This window comes from Haliotis rubra, unplaced genomic scaffold (assembly GCF_003918875.1).
Source record: "Haliotis rubra isolate DU_JTF1 unplaced genomic scaffold, ASM391887v1 Scf97, whole genome shotgun sequence".
In the NCBI taxonomy this organism is placed as follows: domain Eukaryota; kingdom Metazoa; phylum Mollusca; class Gastropoda; order Lepetellida; family Haliotidae; genus Haliotis; species Haliotis rubra.
The window spans coordinates 1,124,378-1,144,826 of record NW_025767712.1 but is presented as its reverse complement, the minus strand read 5'-3'; the positions used below and the strand labels follow the sequence as shown (position 1 = coordinate 1,144,826).

The window sequence follows — 20,449 nt, the reverse complement described above, 5'->3', positions numbered from 1 at the left end:
ATTTTGAAATTCTTTTCTTTAAAATATTTGTCCCAATTTAAAAACCTGATAAATACCCCCACATGCAAGCACTGCTTATGCTCTTCTGCCTGCTCTGCATTATCCTGCTTGGCTTTGATCAGGCTGCTCCAGATGCATCAACATAGGTCTTTAATTTGTGATGTTATTGTATGAGTTGTCTTTTCAGCAGTAATGATTCCACGCCCAGGAGGTGAAAGGAAAGGTATGAACATTTCAGCAAATTAGCTCTAAGTGTGATAATTTTAGGGACAATTTGATCAGATAATAATGTACATTGACTTAAGATATGATTAACCTATACTTTTCAGTTTTACATCACCTGGACCTTTAATGAATATGAGATAATGTCAAGTTGTAAGTCACCAAAAACCATACACTCTCTGACTTCCTCTCTGAAATGGTTAAATGAATTCAGTTAGATATTGTTACTATAACAGGGCCCAAGTTTGATCTAGACACCCAAATTAAAAACTTCAGTATGAACTTCAGGTATATCTTTTAAACACAAGAAATAAACCGAGTCCTGTTCTTGAAAACTAAAAGGGCCAGAGGTCTATAACATGGTGGGTGAGATGCTTACCTTGTGTTATAGACATTTTTTTCAAGGTGTCTTTATTGAAAAAGACATATGGCCTCCTTGGCAGACATATTGAACAAATATCTGTATTTTCATTCTTAATTTCATGACATTTGGTAATACTTAACATTGACTTTAATGTGATAGTTCAGATACTGATCCTCAACTGTACAAGCTTTTCAGCCATTTTGTTGCTAAATGTATCATTTTTTGTTTATGTGTAGTTGGTAAATGACTCCATATTGTGATATTTTAAATCTTGACCTTTATTTACCTTTGCACCTATAAGCAGTAACTTCATGAACTTGTTCCCACCAATGATGTTACCATAATATGTTCAACAGGTCCAAATGGCCACCACAGCAGCCATATTGAAACACTATCTGGTCATTACATAGCCATTTTTGTTCAAAATGTGGTACATGTACAGTTCTGCTTTTTGCAATATATTTTGAATGTTTACCCTAATTTTACCTTTGTCTATACTGAAAGCTGAACTTTTGTAACGGTACTTATTACAGGTGTAGTTCTCAGTGGACCTCAGCACTACATGGTCAATGTTCTTATGTGCAATATTTCTATTCTCACCTTCATTTGACCTTTACTTTTGACCATTTTCTTTAGTTCTCTGAAAAATCCATTGCTTCATACTGTAAACAACATACTGTTGGAAGCATCAAACACACAGTTTCATTTACAATGTGATATTTCAGAGTTTGTCTAAAGTTGCAATTAGGTGTTAGAAAATGTGGAAACTGGGTTCAATGACCTGTTTCAGCTATGTTTAATTCTAGAATATGAGGCATCATGATTGTTTTCTTTTATGATGTTATGTGACATTATTGTTCTTTTATGTTGTGATATCAGATATCACTTAGAAGATAAATAGTTACGTTTGTGAAATTTCCGGGATTCATCGTAATTCAACACCCTGCAAATTTAGTTTAAAACCGACAGCGGGTTTTTTTCTCGAAGGAGAAAGAAATTGAGGAGGTAATCTCCTCCATTATGCAAATTCATGCAGCAAAAGTAGTACAGTATTTGTGTTAACATATTAATGTGTGGTTATTAGGCCATCATTTTCAGGTATGTCGAACAAGGGTAATAACCACTCAGATTGCGGAAAACACTACTATTGGTTTACAATAAACGTTATCGGTTATGTATAGCCTGAAGAGTCTCAGTGATGAGTAAGAGTCTTTCTGAAAGAAATTTTAAACTATCTCTGACATATACTCATGCACTCTTTAATACACTAAAAATGTATTCATCTTGTTACAGATTGTACAGATACAGTGATGGACCTTGTCCTTGTACTGGATACATCAACCAGTGTAACAGAAAAGAACTTCAAACTCATGCTGGATTTCTTGAAATTCTTCCTTGCCCCTGCCAACATTGACGACGATAAGGTCAGGGTTGGTGTGGTCATCTACAGCACCAAGGTGTCCATCCAGTTCCAGATGAATGAGTACATAGGTCGGAAAGGCGAGCTTTACAAGGCCATTGACAGTATACCCTATATGTACGGAAGTACCAATACTTATGGTGGACTGAACACTATGAGGACCCAAATGTTCTTGCCAGGAGTAGGAGACAGACCTGATGTGAAAAATTACTGTATCCTAATCACTGATGGTGTGTCTAATATCAATGCCAGAAGGACAATCCCAGAGGCAGTGAAAGCCAGAGATGACAACATCCATATGTATGTTATTGGTATTGGTCTAACAGACACCAAGGAAATTGATGGAATTGCCTCTCCACCAATTGAAGAGAACAGATTCACTGTTCAGGAGTTCAGTGAGCTGAAGACAATGAGAGATCAAGTCTTCAACTCTTTAAGGAAGGGGTGTCCAAGTATGATTTTCCCATTTATCATCATTATCTTTTTAACAGTATAAAATGATATATTATCCCATATTTGACAACCCAAATGCATGATATTAAGCAAAATGAAATTTCATAAATGGATTATTTCTTTAACTCATTAAACCCGAGAGACAATTAACTACTCAACACCTGGAACCCCTCGCTGATTGCCCGCTCGTTGTTGCGAAGCTAAATAGTGCTATTCACACCTGATTTCCCTGGCAGATTTCGGGGATGACAGGAAACTGTCTAGTCGTACAATCAAGCTCTGATTGTTTAATTGTGTCGTAAAGATGTTAGTTAAAGGAAAGCAGGTACATATAATACATATAATGTTTTGCAACACTTTATGTTATTTTATTGCAAGTTTCTCTTGTAGACCTTTGGCGGCTTGTACATTTATGTTTTATCAACATATGTATGTATTCTTCGTATGTAAGAGATGAGACATACATAAACAAATTCTTTCGCTTATATCATTGTGTGAGGTTCAATTTTACAAAGCATCTATGACAATGACAGACTGTAAAGGAGAATTTACCTACATGCTTTATAACCTTCTACAATATTAGCGTTTTTGCCGATACATTTCTAGTGTATACTGAATATATTAAGGAAAGTACTATTATGCTAGTCTGTGACTAACATAGAGCACATTCATAGCTTGGCACTTTGTTTCATCTAGATTTAATGCAAAAAACATATGTTATCATACAAACATACATATAAAAAATGTATAATACATATTCCTTGTATAGACATAAAACAAAGAGTCACGTGATAGGGCGTCATCAAATTTACCGAATAGAACGTTCGGTATCTGAACTGTTCAATATAGTGGCTGATCATTTGTTATCTGTGACCAATAGTATCATGAGATACCTGTCACAGAGGAAGGGTCAGGTGATGTGGCGTGGGTGAAATTTCTGAAGAGCACGTTTGGTAACTCAACAGCTTGGATAGAGATTGATTATTGACTATATCGTTGACCAGTCGATATGATGGGTTTCGGAGTTATCAACTCAAGCTATTATGAACAGTTTGTGTATTGTAAACATACATAATCGTAACGATCTATGAAATATACACATAAGACAAATAGGAGTAGATAGATCTCAGAGATCGAGAACACATTTTAGTGTTTTTCGATAAGTAAAACAAAGTGATTGAAATCCAACCATTGAGTAGAGATAGTATTTATTTTCATATGCATTTTACGCACACAACTAGTACATAAAACATTATGGTTTGCTGTACATGTAAATATAATCTTCACCTTGATACGAATGAATATCCAAATTAAAGTACACGTATTATAGAATTCAAAAAGTGACACGATACTGAATTATTATAATGTATAAACTTGCAGTTTAATCCCCCCAAATATTTATGAAGATGGGCGTGCCTATATTCATACTGAATGCAAACGAGGTTCATAAGATTACAGATGTGCATGTATGCATAAACATTACAGAGAGGGGCGTGACTCCATAAAGCAGGTTGTCCAATGATATAACAGCGCATCTGTTTATTTTACACTTGTCACGGGACAAACCTTTCAACAAGGGCGTAACTACATATGCATTCTACCGGAGGCTGTTATTTCAAGGTCGAAAGAGGTGTTCAATTATCTCATTACTGTAATCTGATTGAATGATTATACGCATGTGTATCGATACCGTAACTGATATACTATCCAGCTTTTATTGACGATGGATCAATAGAGACTGAGTTCATTGATACACGTGATAATTACACCGGATCAGATAATTACAGAGATCAAATACAAAAGTTTTTACACAATGCTCATGTAAATTGCATAGAAAACTGACAATTCAAATCAACATGAAACTTTCAATAGCTTGAACAATAATGCTTGAAATACGTTTGTATGGTTTACATGTAATAACTTATGATATTATTTCTGTCTATGTGTAAGAAGTTTTTGAATTACCAACTTACTGTGTTTTGTAACAAACGTAGTAAAAGATTTCATTGTTGTAATTACACTGACATGTATATATTTTCGATGCAAAGGCGCGAGTTATCACTTTATATTCGATTAGGTAACATTATCAACTTTAGATTATGAAAAATAGTTACAATTCAGTAAGCTTTAAATTAGTAACTTATGTCTAATCTATTCGAGCTTGGATGTATCATTATTTGTGTTTACGATTCATTATATGAAACATGACAACGTAATAATACCTAGAAAGTAAATTCAAACTATTCTATTGTGTTTGAATCCTTTGTATGTCCTTAAAATTTCGTATATTGTTCCTATTTATTAGGTAGTTGAAGAAAATATAATCTTCAGTAACCTCTAAACCATTACATCTAATTCAATCAATGTGCATAAGAAGCATTTTAGTATCCACTCCCAATAAATAGTACCAGACCCTTTCCACTGTAAAAACATCTCATAATCCCCTTTCTCGCCGACATGTGTTCATTTGCCAAAGGCTGTATAAGCCTATGATAATGATTAGCAATTGGTATCAAAACACTTTTAATACTTCTTCTGATTAATGGTAAAGGAAGCAACTCGCGTACGAAAAGCTAATCTATGCTCAGTACTACTAAATTGGTTGAAATAATAGGTACAGTGCGATTTTTAAAAGTACGACACACATGTGCGTCTCTCGCTGAATAAGGGGTGCTTTCTGTTGTCGCCCATGTGCGGCTCTCGCTGAATAAGAGGTGCTTTCAGTTGTTGCACTTGTGCGGCTCTCGCTGTGAAAAGCTAATTAATTTGTCGCATATGTGCGTCTCTCGGCCTTAATGAGTTAATATGTCAAGTTACTTCTTTAGAGTGAGTGAGTTGGGTTTTATGCTGCGTTCAGCAATATGGCGGGGGACACCAGAAATGGGCTTTAAACATTGGACCCAAGTGAAGAATCCAGCCCAGGCCTTTGGCATGACAAGTGAACACTTTAATCGCAAGGCTACCCCACCGCCTCTACGTCTTTAGAATTGTGTATGTTTATTTTAATTGTACATGCTTCAAGTTGTAAATGGTCTTTATTGCAGTTCCAACCCCTCCCCCCAAGAAGCGTCCAAGTAAGTAACCATTTGGTGTAATGTTTCGTAACATTTCAGTAAAATTATAACTCATTTTCAAAAGTTTTCAACTGTTAACTGTTAAGTTGATAAAACTTATTTATGAGTGGTACCTTGTGACACTATATTATCAACTGTCATATCAAACTGAAGATGTTGTCTAAACGTCATTAATATTAACAAATGTTCAACTTTTATATATCTATATATGTAACTTGTTGGAAGGAATGCTGTATATGTATTTGTTAACTGTTTATATGTTAATCATGTAACTGTGTTTTAGCTGTGTGTTCATGTGTTGATGTCACCAGTGTCATCCTGTCAGTCTGACAGCGACTACTACCACTGTCTAAACGCTGTCACGGTTGGTGGCTGTTTAGTTGTATGGAATTGTACTTGTGCCAGTGTGGCTGTGTGACTGATGTTTCTCCAATATTTGTTTTGTCTGATGTATTTGTCTTACTGTTGATGTTTAATCATGGCCTATGAGTAAATGTTACTGTCTTATCTTATGTGGAAATATGTTGCACTCCAGATGAAATCTTGAAAGTTATTAATTTAAACTTCAACTATAACTTGTTCAAGAGTTAGTGTATGTTTTATCATTTTCACTTTGTATTTGAGGAACACTCTGAATTTGTCCATGTTCAAAGAAGATATTTCTATGACTGAATATATATTTGCAGATTGTAGTGTGAGGCACCTTAGTTACAGCTAAAAAAGATGTGATATACCATCAGTAGCATAACTAATTGCTTACATTAAGAAACAAATTTCGAGAGAGAGATAGGAAAGGAAACTGTCTGTTATTTTGCAGGAAAATCTTGAAGAAGACACTTTACTCAGGCAAAAACATAAGCTGTAGAACACTAATTGTGTATCCTCTGTATAGCTACATTTGGTTATAATACAGAGGACTGTCCTCTAAAAGATAGGCCTGATATCTTGTATCTTGTATCTTTAACAAAATTACTGTTTACTGTTTGTTCCAATCAACCTTGTATGTTTTGCTTGCATACTCACAGTGATCACTTGTGGCAGGTTTTAGAACCTCAAAGTAGCTCTATGTTTTTATTAATGATTCCATTGTAATTCTGATGAATTCCCTAATTTAACCCCCTTTTATTTCCTTTGATGCCCTTTTATTACCTAAATACCCTTATATATACTTATGGTATTATTGCTTTCCTTCCAAGATTATCTCTTGCACCTTAATCTTAAGTTGTTTTCTTTTTGTTTCCTAACTTGTCTCATGCACCTTAACTTAAAGTTGTTTTCCTAAATTGTCCCTTTACGGACAGTATGAAATGCTATCCTTTTGTTTCCTAACTTGTCTCATGTGCCTATGTCAAACTTGCTTTCAGTGTGTTCAACAATTCCTCTTTCTTCATCCCCAGAAACATTTTGTTGACAGGGCTGTAACATTGCACCAACTGTATTTCTTATATATATCTCACTTTTGCACTTCTTCTATTTCAGTTATTCTTCACATACTGTCTGTCAGTATTAAACCAGTGTTTGTCAGAACATCATAAACTTGATTGTGTCTCAAAATATATACTCACTGTATTCTAACCAGTGTAAACTGTTGTGTCTTAATTCAAATATATATCTTGTTTTGTGTACAACTTGTCTGGTTGATAGGATCAAAGCACAGTTACTGATAGGATAAGTTATGATATCAGCCATTATTAGTAGTGTTTATTGAGGTGTTGTGATCATGCGGATGAACAGAATTCCCATGTCAACTATCAGCTACAGGTGAGTCATCAAGAAAGTAGATTTTCTAGCAGTATCAATTATAAGGGTTGATTGATATGTTCTGAGTCTGGGAGGAATTTGTTGTGAAATCTATAGTGTTGTGTTGTGGAGAGTACGAGATGTCTTAGAGATAAATGTTACTCATAATGAAGTTCCATAAGAGACTTAGAACTTAACAATCAACCCTTTGCTATCATTCATGTGTTTTTATTACATAACTCACAAATGGATACTTGTTAGTTTCAAATTCTTCTGTATTTGTCTTCTATTTGTAATGAAAATGTTAATGTATTATGTCTTCATTCATACAGTTTGACATATACATACACAAAAAGTCAAAAGGTTGATATGTTGTTGTAGATAATGTTTCAACCAGTACCCTTACTCTATGTCAAAATTCTACATGTTGCATGTTTGTTCATCATCTTAAAGTATCTAGTTTGGTGTGTCTCTGGACGATAAAAAGTTATAACAAGATCAGTTGAATTGCACTAACTCTATGTTCATCTACATATATATTTACTCTTGTTGTTTAAATTCTGGTATTTTTGTTTAACATCCCTTCTTCCTGTTGTCTTTTTACTCCTGATTTTTCTCTACCTGCTGACAATTGTGTGATTTTAGGTTGTGACAGCGCCAGAATGGACCTTGTCCTGATCTTGGATACTTCCACCAGTGTCACAGAACCTAACTTCAGACTCATGCAGGACTTTTTGAAATTCTTCCTTGCCCCTGCTAACATTGATGATGACAATGTTCGAGTTGGTATCGTCATCTACAGTACCAAAGTTGCCATCCAGTTCCAGATGAATGAATATATAGGTCAGAAAAGAGCACTTTATAAGGCCATTGACAATATACCTTATATGTACGGAAGTACCAACACCTATGGTGGAATAAATGTAATGAGGACTCAGATGTTCACCCCTGCAACAGGTGACCGACCTGATGTTGACAATGTGGCCATTCTTATCACTGATGGTGTGTCCAATATCAATGCCAGGAGGACAATCCCTGAAGCTGCCAAAGCACGAGACCAGAACATCCACATCTATGTGATTGGTATTGGACTTCAAGATACAAGGGAAATTGATGGCATTGCCTCACGACCTGTTGAGGAAAACCGTTTCACTGTCCAGGAGTTCAGTGAGCTGTCTTCTATGAGGGAGAAGGTCTTTGGATCAATTTGTCCAGGTGATTCACTCTATAATTTAAAATGTTGTATTAAACATCTAATGTTGAAACATTGTTGAAGATTTAATACCATACACAGGGAATGCCTTAAAATATGGTAAGTTAATAAACAATTTTTATCCTAATAATCAAGTAATGTTTTTAAATCTTTTACATAGATATTTGTTTCCTATGGTATGTAGGTGTACTCAGTTGGTTGAGTGTGTGTTTGTATATTTCTAGTGCTTCCACCAACACCCCCACCAACAGTTCCAGCCAAACCAAAAGGTGGGTTCAGATCTGTTGTTTCTGGTCATTAATGTATCCATATTAACCACATATAGATAGCTGAAAAAATGACGTTTTGTTTCTGTCATTATTTCATTATTCCAGTATATAGCAGCAGTTATGTGGAGAGAAGAAAACGGGTAATCACTTGCCATAGTAGCACCTTTCTATGGATTGTTATAATGATATATTAACAGTTCAGCTTTTCTATCTCTAGACTGTTCTACAGCCAAGATGGACCTTGTGCTCATCCTGGATACCTCCACCAGTGTCACTGAACCCAACTTCAGACTCATGCAGGACTTTTTGAAATTCTTCCTTGCCCCTGCTAACATTGATGATGACAATGTCCGAGTTGGTATTGTCATCTACAGTACCAAAGTTGCCATCCAGTTCCAGATGAGTGAATATATAGGTCAGAAGAGAGAAGTCTACAAAGCCATTGACAGAATACCCTATATGTACGGAAGTACCAACACCTATAGTGGACTAAACACAATGAGGACTCAGATGTACACACCAGCAACAGGTGACCGACCGGATGTGGAAAATGTCTGTATTCTTATCACTGATGGTGTGTCCAACATCAATTCCAGAAGAACAATTCCTGAGGCAGTTAAAGCCAGGGATCAGAACATCAATATCTATGTCATCGGTATTGGTCTAACAGATACTAAGGAAATTGATGGCATTGCTAGCCAGCCTCTTGATGACTACAGGTTCACCGTTCAGGAGTTCAGTGAACTGAGTGATATGAGGCAGAAAGTCTTTGGCTCCATATGTCCTAGTAAGTGCTTTGTGAGAATTTGTCCACATATCAATCAGACTATGATGCTATTCTAAATCTACTGTACTCAGTTCCCATGGAATTTGTTGTATATTAAACTCAGATAAAACAAAAAATAAGATGATGTGGATATAGACTACAAGAAAGATTGGCACATCATGAACTTTACTGAGAGAAAAGTGACAAAAACGATTTAATATTTGTAAGAAATCAGTGTATTCTTTGTATCCTTTGAGGCATGCATTATATGTGTCAGTATATGTTTATGTTACCAGTAGACAAACGTTTCATCTTATTCTCACTAACTGAAATTGCAAAGTTGTTCAGAAAATCGTCATTGTGTGACAACTAGAAGTGATCAATACAGAGATAATATACCATGTCAGTTTCAGATAACGCCTTTGTTTACATTATTTTTTGTCAATAATAATGTTTTTAATTGCAGTTACCACTCCCCCTCCAACAACTACTACTACAACCACTACTACTACCACCACAACCACGACAACCCCAGCTCCAACACCTAAACCACGAAGTAAGATATGTTTTTTGGTAACAAAACAGATTTCCAGTTTCTTGGAACTATATATTTGCTCTTACAGTAATTTGACTTGAGCTTGTGGAGCTTGCTTCCTGTGCCAATAGATTTGTCAAGTACAGAAAGAATGTGTTGTAAGTTAATATTATGTTGTTGTTATATAAGATACAATTATTGTCATGTCTCCTAAGTATACAGACAAGTAGCATCATTGCTAAATGGATTGTATTAAGGGAATACTTTGATAACATGGGCCCTCTGTTATGAGGTATGTCTTTTGGGATAGAAATGCAATATATCGTGATACAGGAATCTGTATTGTACCAAATATTGCAATGTATTTTGGGAGCTTAATTGTTTGACAGTGATATACACAGATTGTACATGTAGCTGATATTTTCTTAATATTAAATAAATATTACTTAGCATTGTCAGTGACGACCTCTTTGTAGTCATGGATACGGGGAAGATAACAATATGAAAGTTTATGATCCACATTGCCACTGCTTTGTTAGTCGCTTATAGATTTCGAAGAGAAACATCATTTATGAATGAATATCTGTGAAGATTTTAGTTTTAAGGATTCAAGTAACAAGAAACCTTTTTGATATTTGTTTAACCCAGTATACTGGAAAACCGGTTTTGAATTAAACATATTTTATTCATTGAATACTGGAAAACCGGTAATATCATCCAGTCCCATGTCAGTAACACTTTTTGGTATGAGAGGCAATGATATTGAGGATCTAAGTTGTAGTGCTTATGCTTAACACTATCCACCACCAAAACTGAAACATACAACTTTATAGATGACAACTTCTTGTTTACTGCATAGAGCGATGTTTTGATGTAGATTCAATGTAGATTCAAAAGTGTGATAGCTTTTAGCTTGATAAATATCTACGAATCTATAATTGTTTTAATCACACTATGAGTCTAATCATGAGAAAATTTTATATCGGGATGTAGTGCATAAACCCCTATTGTAGTAAGCTTCAAACCTATGTCCCATACTTCTCCCAGCGTCGAGGCTTGCAATTCTGCAACAATGTGGTCCCTCAGTTCAACCCGAATAAGACTGTAAGCATGCGGTACTATCATCCAGTCCCATGTCAGTAACACTTTTGGTATGAGAGGCAATGATATTGAGGATCTGTGTAGTGCTTATCTTTAACACGGTCCACCACCAAAACTGAAACATACAACTTTTAGATGACAACCTCTTGTTTACTGCATAGGCGATGTTTTAATGTAGATTCAAAAGTATGATAGCTTTTAGCTTGGTAACGCATGTAAGAAACTACATCAAAGCATGGCTTTGCACAAACAAAATGTTGTCATCCATAAAGTTGTATGTCTCATTTTGACTCACCAACTTATTTGTTTAACCCAGTATACTGGAAAACGGGTAATTTCATCCAGTCCTAAGTCATTGAATTTTGTTATGAGAGGCATTGCTCGTTAACATCTTATCACCAAAAATGAATGTCCATCTTTATAGATGACAACTTCTTGTTTATTGCATAGAGCTTATGTTTTGATGTAGACTGATGTAGAATCAAAAGTGTGATTCAGCTTTTAGCTTGATAAATATCTACTAATCTATATCAAGCACGCTTTTATTCAATAACCAAGAAGTTGTCATCCATAAAGTTGTATGTTTCATTTTTACTCACCAACTTCTAGAATGTTGATCAAAACATTACCATCCACCACCATCCAGTAATTTCCATTGCTGCACTATACAAAACGGGCTTGGCGGCGGCAAGTCTTTAAATCGGCCGCCAACTCTAGGAGCTGCCTAAAAGCTGAGGGGCAAAACAGGAATGGTGACTTAAAATAAATGGGTGATGACAACATAACACTGCGGTCTCTCTCAAAATTAAAGTGTCAGATAGTCACTGTTTTATCTTCTTTGAGAGGCATTTTAGAAGTTGTGAAGATGAAGGAAAACTAAGTTCTATGGATAGTCAACTTCTTTATTGCAATGAGTGCAGCATTTCAGTGTAGGTACTCAACACCATTATCACTCGTTTGCTTGATAACGGTGTTAGTTACTTACACTGTGGCACTCATTACAATGCTAAAGTAGTTGATCATCCATAGAACTTAGAGTTTTCCTTCAGTTTATAAAAGAATTATCCATCAACGATCAGTATGTGAGATGCAAATTGCTTCAGACTATCTTTTGACACATATAGAGCAAGTAACAATTATACTGTGCATGTAACTATGCAAGTAAGATATTCTTGATTGTTCCTTTTTACACTATTTCATTTTTCTAATTGTAATCTCAAAATACAAGTAAGGACAAGAAAAAGGTTGTTTTTCTTTCACCATGTACCGTCAGTGCACTGTTATTTCAAAGTTGTGTCATGGATGTTGTTACAGTGCATTTGCATTTAACAATATTTTGCCATATTGGATTATAAGCTTCATGTTAATTGCTTATGATACATGTATGGGCATACATATATGAACCAATTTCTTTCTTCAATACTATAGTGTGTTCATATATCTGTAATTTGCAGGCTGCTCTAACAATAGGATGGACCTTTGTGCTCATCCTGGATACCTCCACCAGTGTCACTGAACCTAACTTCAGACTCATGCAGGACTTTTGAAATTCTTCCTTGCCCCTGCTAACATTGATGATGACAATGTCCGAGTTGGTATTGTCATCTACAGTACCAAAGTTGCCATCCAGTTCCAGATGAATGAATATATAGGTCGGGGAAGAGAGAAGTCTACAAAGCCATTGACAGAATACCCCTATATGTAACGGAAGTACCAACACCTATGGTGGACTAAACACAATGAGGACTCAGATGTACACACACCAGCAACAGGAGACCGACCAGATGTGGAAAATATCTGTATTCTTATCACTGATGGTGTGTCCAACATCAATTCCAGAAGAACTATTCCTGAGGCAGTTAAAGCCAGAGATCAGAACATCAATATCTATGTCATCGGGTATTGGTCTAACAGATACTAAGGAAATTGATGGCATTGCTAGTCGGCCTCTTGATGACTACAGGTTCACCGTTCAGGAGTTCAGTGAACTGAGTGTGATATGAGACAACAAGTGTTTGGCTCTCTATGTCCTAGTAAGTACCAGTTTTGCAAAGAATCTTTATGAGAACCTGTCAGTATATCGATAAGACTATGATGCTTTTCTAAACCTACTGCTGACAGTTTCCATGGAATTTGTTGTATGTCCAAACTCAGATATAACATAAAGTAAGATAATATGTGTATTGACTACAATTACATGTTTAACACATATAATGGTACAGAAAGAAAATTGAGAAAACACTACTATATCTGTAAGAAATCAGTGTATTCTTTGTGTCCTTTGAGGCATGGATTATGAATGAACGTTGATGTACCTACAATGGGTTAGAAGTTTACTTGGACAACAGTTTTATAGCTGCTGATGAAATAAGGCATGTCTTTTCTGGCTGATCTAATTGAACAAGAGGAAAGTATTAAAACTAAACAAAATTGGGCCAAAACTGTATCAAGCTAGTTGTGCAGATATAGGCTTTGCAGTTCTGTACACAAAAGTTATAATTAATAGTAATTATAAGCACAGCCTAGTAATCCGAAACTTAAAATACTCTAAACTAAAAAAGAATCAATCCTGCTTTGTCGGTTACTTAAGGTTCATACATTTTATAATAATGGTTATCGCTTTACAGGTTCATATATCATGATACTTTGTATTGTTGGTCTGTCACTGTGCTTAAGAGATTATGGTTAGATGTATTGCATGTATTGTTTTTACGGCTTGTTTCAAATTTTATTAAAAGTTTTCAACTTGAATATCCCTGTCTGTGCTTAATAACTTGTAGGTTTTTACAAACTATTGCTTTAGATATTTTCCTCCTCAGGACTTGGGGCCCAGTCATCTAGGAGTGACATATACAGCTTTGTCATTAATAGTCACCTTCAAACTTTGTGCATGTGAATTTCCAGCTGAAAGTAAACAAGGAACAAAATGATGGACATATTAAGTTGTTTCAAGCTTCTATTTAATAGTGTCCAGTTTCTGTCTATGAACAATTCATCTTATATATGGTGAATAAATGTCTTGAACATAGCACTATTCCTAAATCAACAAAAGTTCTAAGTGATCAAAACATGATTTCCAGAAACTAAGCAGGAGATGAAATGAAGTATATCTGCACAAATTGTTTGAATTGGGCATGAGACCTTGTGGCATAATGTAAAGATATATTACAAAAACTATTGTAACTGCCTATGCTGGTATCAACTGACAATTACACCTATATGTTTCCAGTGAATTATTAACAACTTTGAAGCATCTAAGGATAAAGTCTCTAAACTGCACTGTCTGTGTTCCAGTATTGTAGTGCAACAACCCTTTTATGTTTCAGTTGCACCTCCACCAACCCTAGCCAGACCCAAAGGTAAGGCCACCCAGTCCCATTGCAGAACTTTGGTATATGACACTGTCAGGTTTCAGAGCTTGCTATCATGAAACATATGTCAGATAATTGATTACTTATGTTTATTATTTATGTTTAGTTATGGTGAATGCTGTTGAACCAATGATTACCTACCTGAAAATAGGCACTGATAGCGAAAGTATTGCTGAGTAGAGCATGAAACAATAAATTAACTGATAATGGCAAAATAAAAATATAAGACTGAGGAATTAGTTTTTCTGCTTAATAAGGCTATTTATTGCCGTAATGTTAATGAAACCATTTGATCCTTGAAGTTGGCACATCTGTCTGGCACCCGACTTATAGAGTTTGTAAGTAAACTATTGAATGGTTTAATGAACAAACTATCATCAAATTGTAAATCCCGCGTGAGCACAAAGTACTCACAAAGCAAACATCAACAGATTGCGTTCTATACACATTCAATTCATCAGTATTTTAGATAATATAGAAAATGACATGTTCCCACAAGTGATTATTTTTCCATGTCTCTTTTCAGACTGTTCTACAGCCAAGATGGACCTTGTAACTCATCCTGGATACCTCCACCAGTGTCACAGAACCTAACTTCAGACTCATGCAGGACTTTTTGAAATTCTTCCTTTTCCTGCTAACATTGATGATGACAATGTCCGAGAGTTGGTATTGTCATCTACAGTACCAAAGTTGCCATCCAGTTCCAGATGAATGAATATATAGGTCAGAAGAGCAAATTTACAAGGCCATTGACAGAATGCCCTATATGTATGGAAGTACCAATACGTATGGTGGACTAAACACAATGAGGACTCAGATGTACACACCAGCAACAGGGAGACCGACCAGATGTGGAAAATGTCTGTATTCTCATCACTGATGAGTGTGTCCAACATCAATTCCAGAAGAACAATTCCTGAGGCAGTTAAAGCCAGAGATCAGAACATCAATATCTATGTCATCGGTATTGGTCTAACAGATACTAAGGAAAATTGATGGCATTTGCTAGCCGACCTCTTGATGACTACAAGGTTCACAGTTCAGGAGTTCAGTGAACTGAGTGATATGAGACAGAAAGTCTTTGGCTCCATATGTCCCTAGTGAAGTGCTTTTGTGAGAATTTGTCCAGATATCAATCAGACTATGATGCTATTCTAAACCTACTGTCTCTCAGGTTCCCATGGAATTTGTTGTGTATTAAACTCAGATAAAGCAAAAAAAAGATAAATATATGTATATAGACTACAAGAAAAATTGGCACATTGAACTTTACTGAGATAAAAGTGACAAAAAGCGATTTCATATTTGTAAAGAAATCAGTGTATTCTCTGTATCCTTTGAGGCATGCATTATATGTGTCGCATATATGTTTATGTTACCAGTAGACAAACGTTTCATCTTATTCTCAACTAAACTGAAATTGCAAAGTTGTTCAGAAAATCTTCATTGTGTGACAACTAGAAGTGATCAATACAGAGATAATATACCATGTCAGTTTCAGATAACGCCTTTGTTTTACATTATTTTTGTCAGTAATAATGTTTTTTAACTGCAGTTACCTCCCCTCCAACAACTACTACCACAACCACTACAACCACTACTACTACCACCACAACCACGACAACCTAAAGCTCCAACACCTAAACCACGAAGTAAGATATGTTTTCTGGTAACAAAACAGATTTCCAGTTTCTTGGAACTATATATTTGCTCTTACAGTAATTTGACTTGAGCTTGTGGAGCTTGCTTCCTGTGCCAATAGATTTGTCAAGTACAGAAAAGAATGTGTTGTAAGTTAATAGTATTATGTTGTACTATAAGATACAATTATTGATCATGTCTCCTAAGTATACAGACAAGTAGTATCATTGCTAAATGGATTGTATTATGGGAATACTTTGATAATATGGGGCCTCTGTTATAGGGTATGTGTTTTGGGATAGAAATTGCAATGCAATATATCGTGATACAGGAATCTGCTTATTGTACTAAAATATTGCAATGTATTTTGGGAGCTTAATTGTTTGACAGTGATATACACAGATTGTACATGTAGCTGATATTTTCTTAATATTAAATAAATATTACTTAGCATTGTCGAGTGACTGACCTCTTTGTAGTCATGGATCACAGGGGAGATAACAATATGAAAGTAGATCCACATTGCCACTGCTTTGTTAATTAAGCTTCATAGATTTGAAGGGTGAAGCATCATTTATCAATGAATATCTGTGAAGATTTTGGCTTTAAGGATTCAAGTAATAAGAAAACTATTTTTTATTTGTTTTAAGCCCAGTATACTGGAAAAACGGTTTTAAATTAAACATATTTTATTCATTGAATGCTGGAAAGCCGGTAATATCATCCAGTCCCATGTCAGTAACACTTTTTGGTATGAGAGGCAATGATATTGAGGATCTAGAGTTGTAGTGCTTATTCTTAACACTATATCCACCACAAAACTGAAACATACAACATAGATGACAACTTCTTGTTTTATTGCATAGAAGCGATGTTTAGATATGGATTTGATGTAGATTCAAAGAAAGTATGATAGCTTTTAGCTTTGTAATGATGTAAGAATCTACATCAAAGCAACTTTATGCAATAATAAACAAAATGTTGTCATCCATAACGATGTACCTTATCTCGACCCTGACTCACCAACTTATTTGTTTAACCCAGTATGCTGGGCAAGGTAATTTCATCCAGTACTAAGTCACACTTTTTGTTATGAGAGGCATTGCTCATGCCTAACACTATCCACCACCAAAAATGAAATGTCCATCTTTATAGATGACAACTACTTGTTTATTTGCATGAAGCTGATCTTTTGATGTAGATTCGATCTTAGAATCAAAGTGTAATGATGGCACTAATGAGCGATATCTCTACGAATCTATATCGAAACGTAAACTTTGTTCAGCTAACCATGAAGTTGTCATCCATAAAGTTACAATTAAAGTGTTTGCATAAGGAGTTTATGAAAGTTCTTTTAGAGGCATTTTAGAAGTTGTGAAGATGAAGGAAAACTAAGTTCTATGGATAGTCAACTTTTTTATTGCAATGAGTGCAGCATTTCAGTGTAGGTACTAACACCATTATTACTTGCTTGATAACGGTGTTAGTACCTACACTGAAACATTGCACTCATTGCAATAAAGTAGTTGACTATCCATAGAACTTAGTTTTCCTTCGAGTTTATGAAAGCGAATTATCCATCAACGATCAGTATGTGAGATGCAAATTGCTTCAGACTATCTTTTGACACATATAGAACAAGTAACTTAATTATACTGTGCATGTAACTATGCAAGTAAGATATTCTTGATTGTTCCTTTTTACACTATTTCATTTTTCTAATTGTAATCTCAAATACAAGTAAGGACAAGAAAAAGGTTGTTTTTCGTCACCATGTACCGTCAGTACTGTTATTTCAAAGTTGTGTCATGGATGTTGTTACAGTGCATTTGCATTTAACAATATTTTGCCATATATTGGATTATGCTTCATGTTAATTGCTATGATACATGTATGGCATACATATATGAACCAATTTCTTTCTTCAATACTATAGTCTGTTCTTATATCTGTAATTTGCAGGCTGCTCTAACAATAGGATGGACCTTGTGCTCATCCTGGATACCTCCACCAGTGTCACTGAACCTAACTTCAGACTCATGCAGGACTTTTTGAAATTCTTCCTTGCCCCTGCTAACATTGATGATGACAATGTCCGAGTTGGTATTGTCATCTACAGTACCAAAGTTGCCATCCAGTTCCAGATGAATGAATATATAGGTCAGAAGAGAGAAGTCTACAAGGCTATTGACAGAATACCCTATATGTACGGAAGTACCAATACTTATGGTGGACTAAACACAATGAGGACTCAGATGTACACACCAGCAACAGGAGACCGACCAGATGTGGAAAATATCTGTATTCTTATCACTGATGGTGTGTCAAACATCAATTCCAGAAGAACAATTCCTGAGGCAGTTAAAGCCAGAGATCAGAACATCAATATCTATGTCATCGGTATTGGTTTAACAGATACTAAGGAAATTGATGGCATTGCTAGCCGGCCTCTTGATGACTACAGGTTCACCGTTCAGGAGTTCAGTGAACTGAGTGATATGAGACAACAAGTGTTTGGCTCTCTATGTCCTAGTAAGTACCAGTTTTTGCAAAGAATCTTTATGAGAACCTGTCAGTATATCGATAAGACTATGATGCTTTTCTAAACCTACTGTTGACAGTTTCCATGGAATTTGTTGTATGTCAAAACCAGATATAACATAAAGTAAGATAATATGTGTATTGACTACAATTAAGGCGAACACATATAACTGTACAGAAAGAAAATTGAGAAAAACACTACTATATCTGTAAGAAGTCTGTGTATTGTTTGTGTCCTTTGAGGCATGGATTATGAATGAACATTGATGTACTTACAATGGGTTAGAAGTTTACGGACAACAGTTTTATAGCTGCTGATGAAATAAGGCATGCTTTTCTGGCTGATCTAATTGAACAATAGGAAAGTATTAAAACTAAACAAAATTGGGCCAAAAACTGTATCGCTGGTTGTGCAGATATAGGCTTTGCAGTTCTCTACACAAAAGTTATAATTAATAGTAATTATAAGCACAGCCCAGTAATCCGAAACTTAAAATACGAAACTAAAAAGAATCACTCCTGCTTTGTCGGTTACTTAAGGCTCATACATTTCATAATAATGGTTATCGCTTTACAGGTTCATATCATGATACTTTGTGTTGGTCTGTGGTGAGAGATTATGGTTAGATGTATTGCATGTATTGTTTTGTTTCAAATTTTATTAAAAGTTTTCAACTTGAATATCACTGTCTGTGCTTAATAATGTAGGTTTTACAAACTATGACTTTAGATATTTTCCTCAGGACTTGGGGCCCAGTCATCTAGGGAGTGTATATACAGTTTGTCATTAATAGTCACCTTCAAACTTTGTGCATGTGAATTTCAATGAAAGTAAACAAGGACAAAAATGATGGACATATTAAGTTGTTTCAGCTTTATTTAATAGTGTCAGTTTCTGTCTATGAACAATTCATCTTATATATGGTGAATAAATGTCTAGAACATAGCACTAATCCTAAATCAACAAAAGTTCTAAGTGATCAAAACATGATTTCCAAGAAACTAAGCAGGAGATGAAATGAAGTATATCTGCACAAATTGTTTGAATTGGGCATGAGACCTTGTGGCATAATGTAAAGATATTACAAAAACTATTGTAACTGCCTGGCTGGTATCAACTGACAATTACACCCATATGTTTCAGTGAATTATTAACAACTTTGAAGCATCTAAGGATACAAAGTCTCTAAACTGCACTGTCTGTGTTCCAGTATTGTAGTGCAACAACCCTTTTTATGTTTCAGTTGCACCTCCACCAACCCCAGCCAGACCCAAAGGTAAGGCCACCAGTCCCATTGCAGAACTTTGGTATATGACACTGACAGGTTTCAGAGCTATCATGAGAAACATATGTCAGATAATTGATTACTTATGTTTATTATTTATGTTTAGTTATGGTGAATGCTGTTAGACAATGATTACCTACTGAAAATAGGCACTGATAACTTGAGTATTGCTGAGTAGAGCATGAAACAATAAATTAACTGATAATGGCAAAAATTAAAATATAAGACTGAGGAATTAGTTTCTGCTTAATAAGGCTATTTATTGCCGTAATGTTAATGAAACCATTTGATCCTTGAAGTGGCACATCTCTCTGGCACCGACTTATAGAGTTTGTAAGTAAACTATTGAATGGTTTAATGAACAAACTATCATCAAATTGTAAATCCCACGTGAGCACACAAAGTATCTCACACAAAGAGCAAACATCAACAGTTGTTCTATACACATTC

General features: G+C 35.3%; 1 protein-coding gene across 1 annotated transcript in view; it reads left to right on the top strand.

The window, feature by feature from the left end:
* The first annotated feature begins 173 nt into the window (after nt 1-173).
* LOC124265281 overlaps nt 174-20,449 on the top strand; it is a 150,263-nt gene continuing 129,987 nt past the window's right edge. Inside the window, 3 exon segments of the mRNA XM_046700071.1 lie at nt 174-223; nt 1,880-2,458; nt 5,504-5,533. Coding sequence (XP_046556027.1) covers nt 193-223; nt 1,880-2,458; nt 5,504-5,533 — 640 coding nt within the window. The 5' untranslated portion in view covers nt 174-192.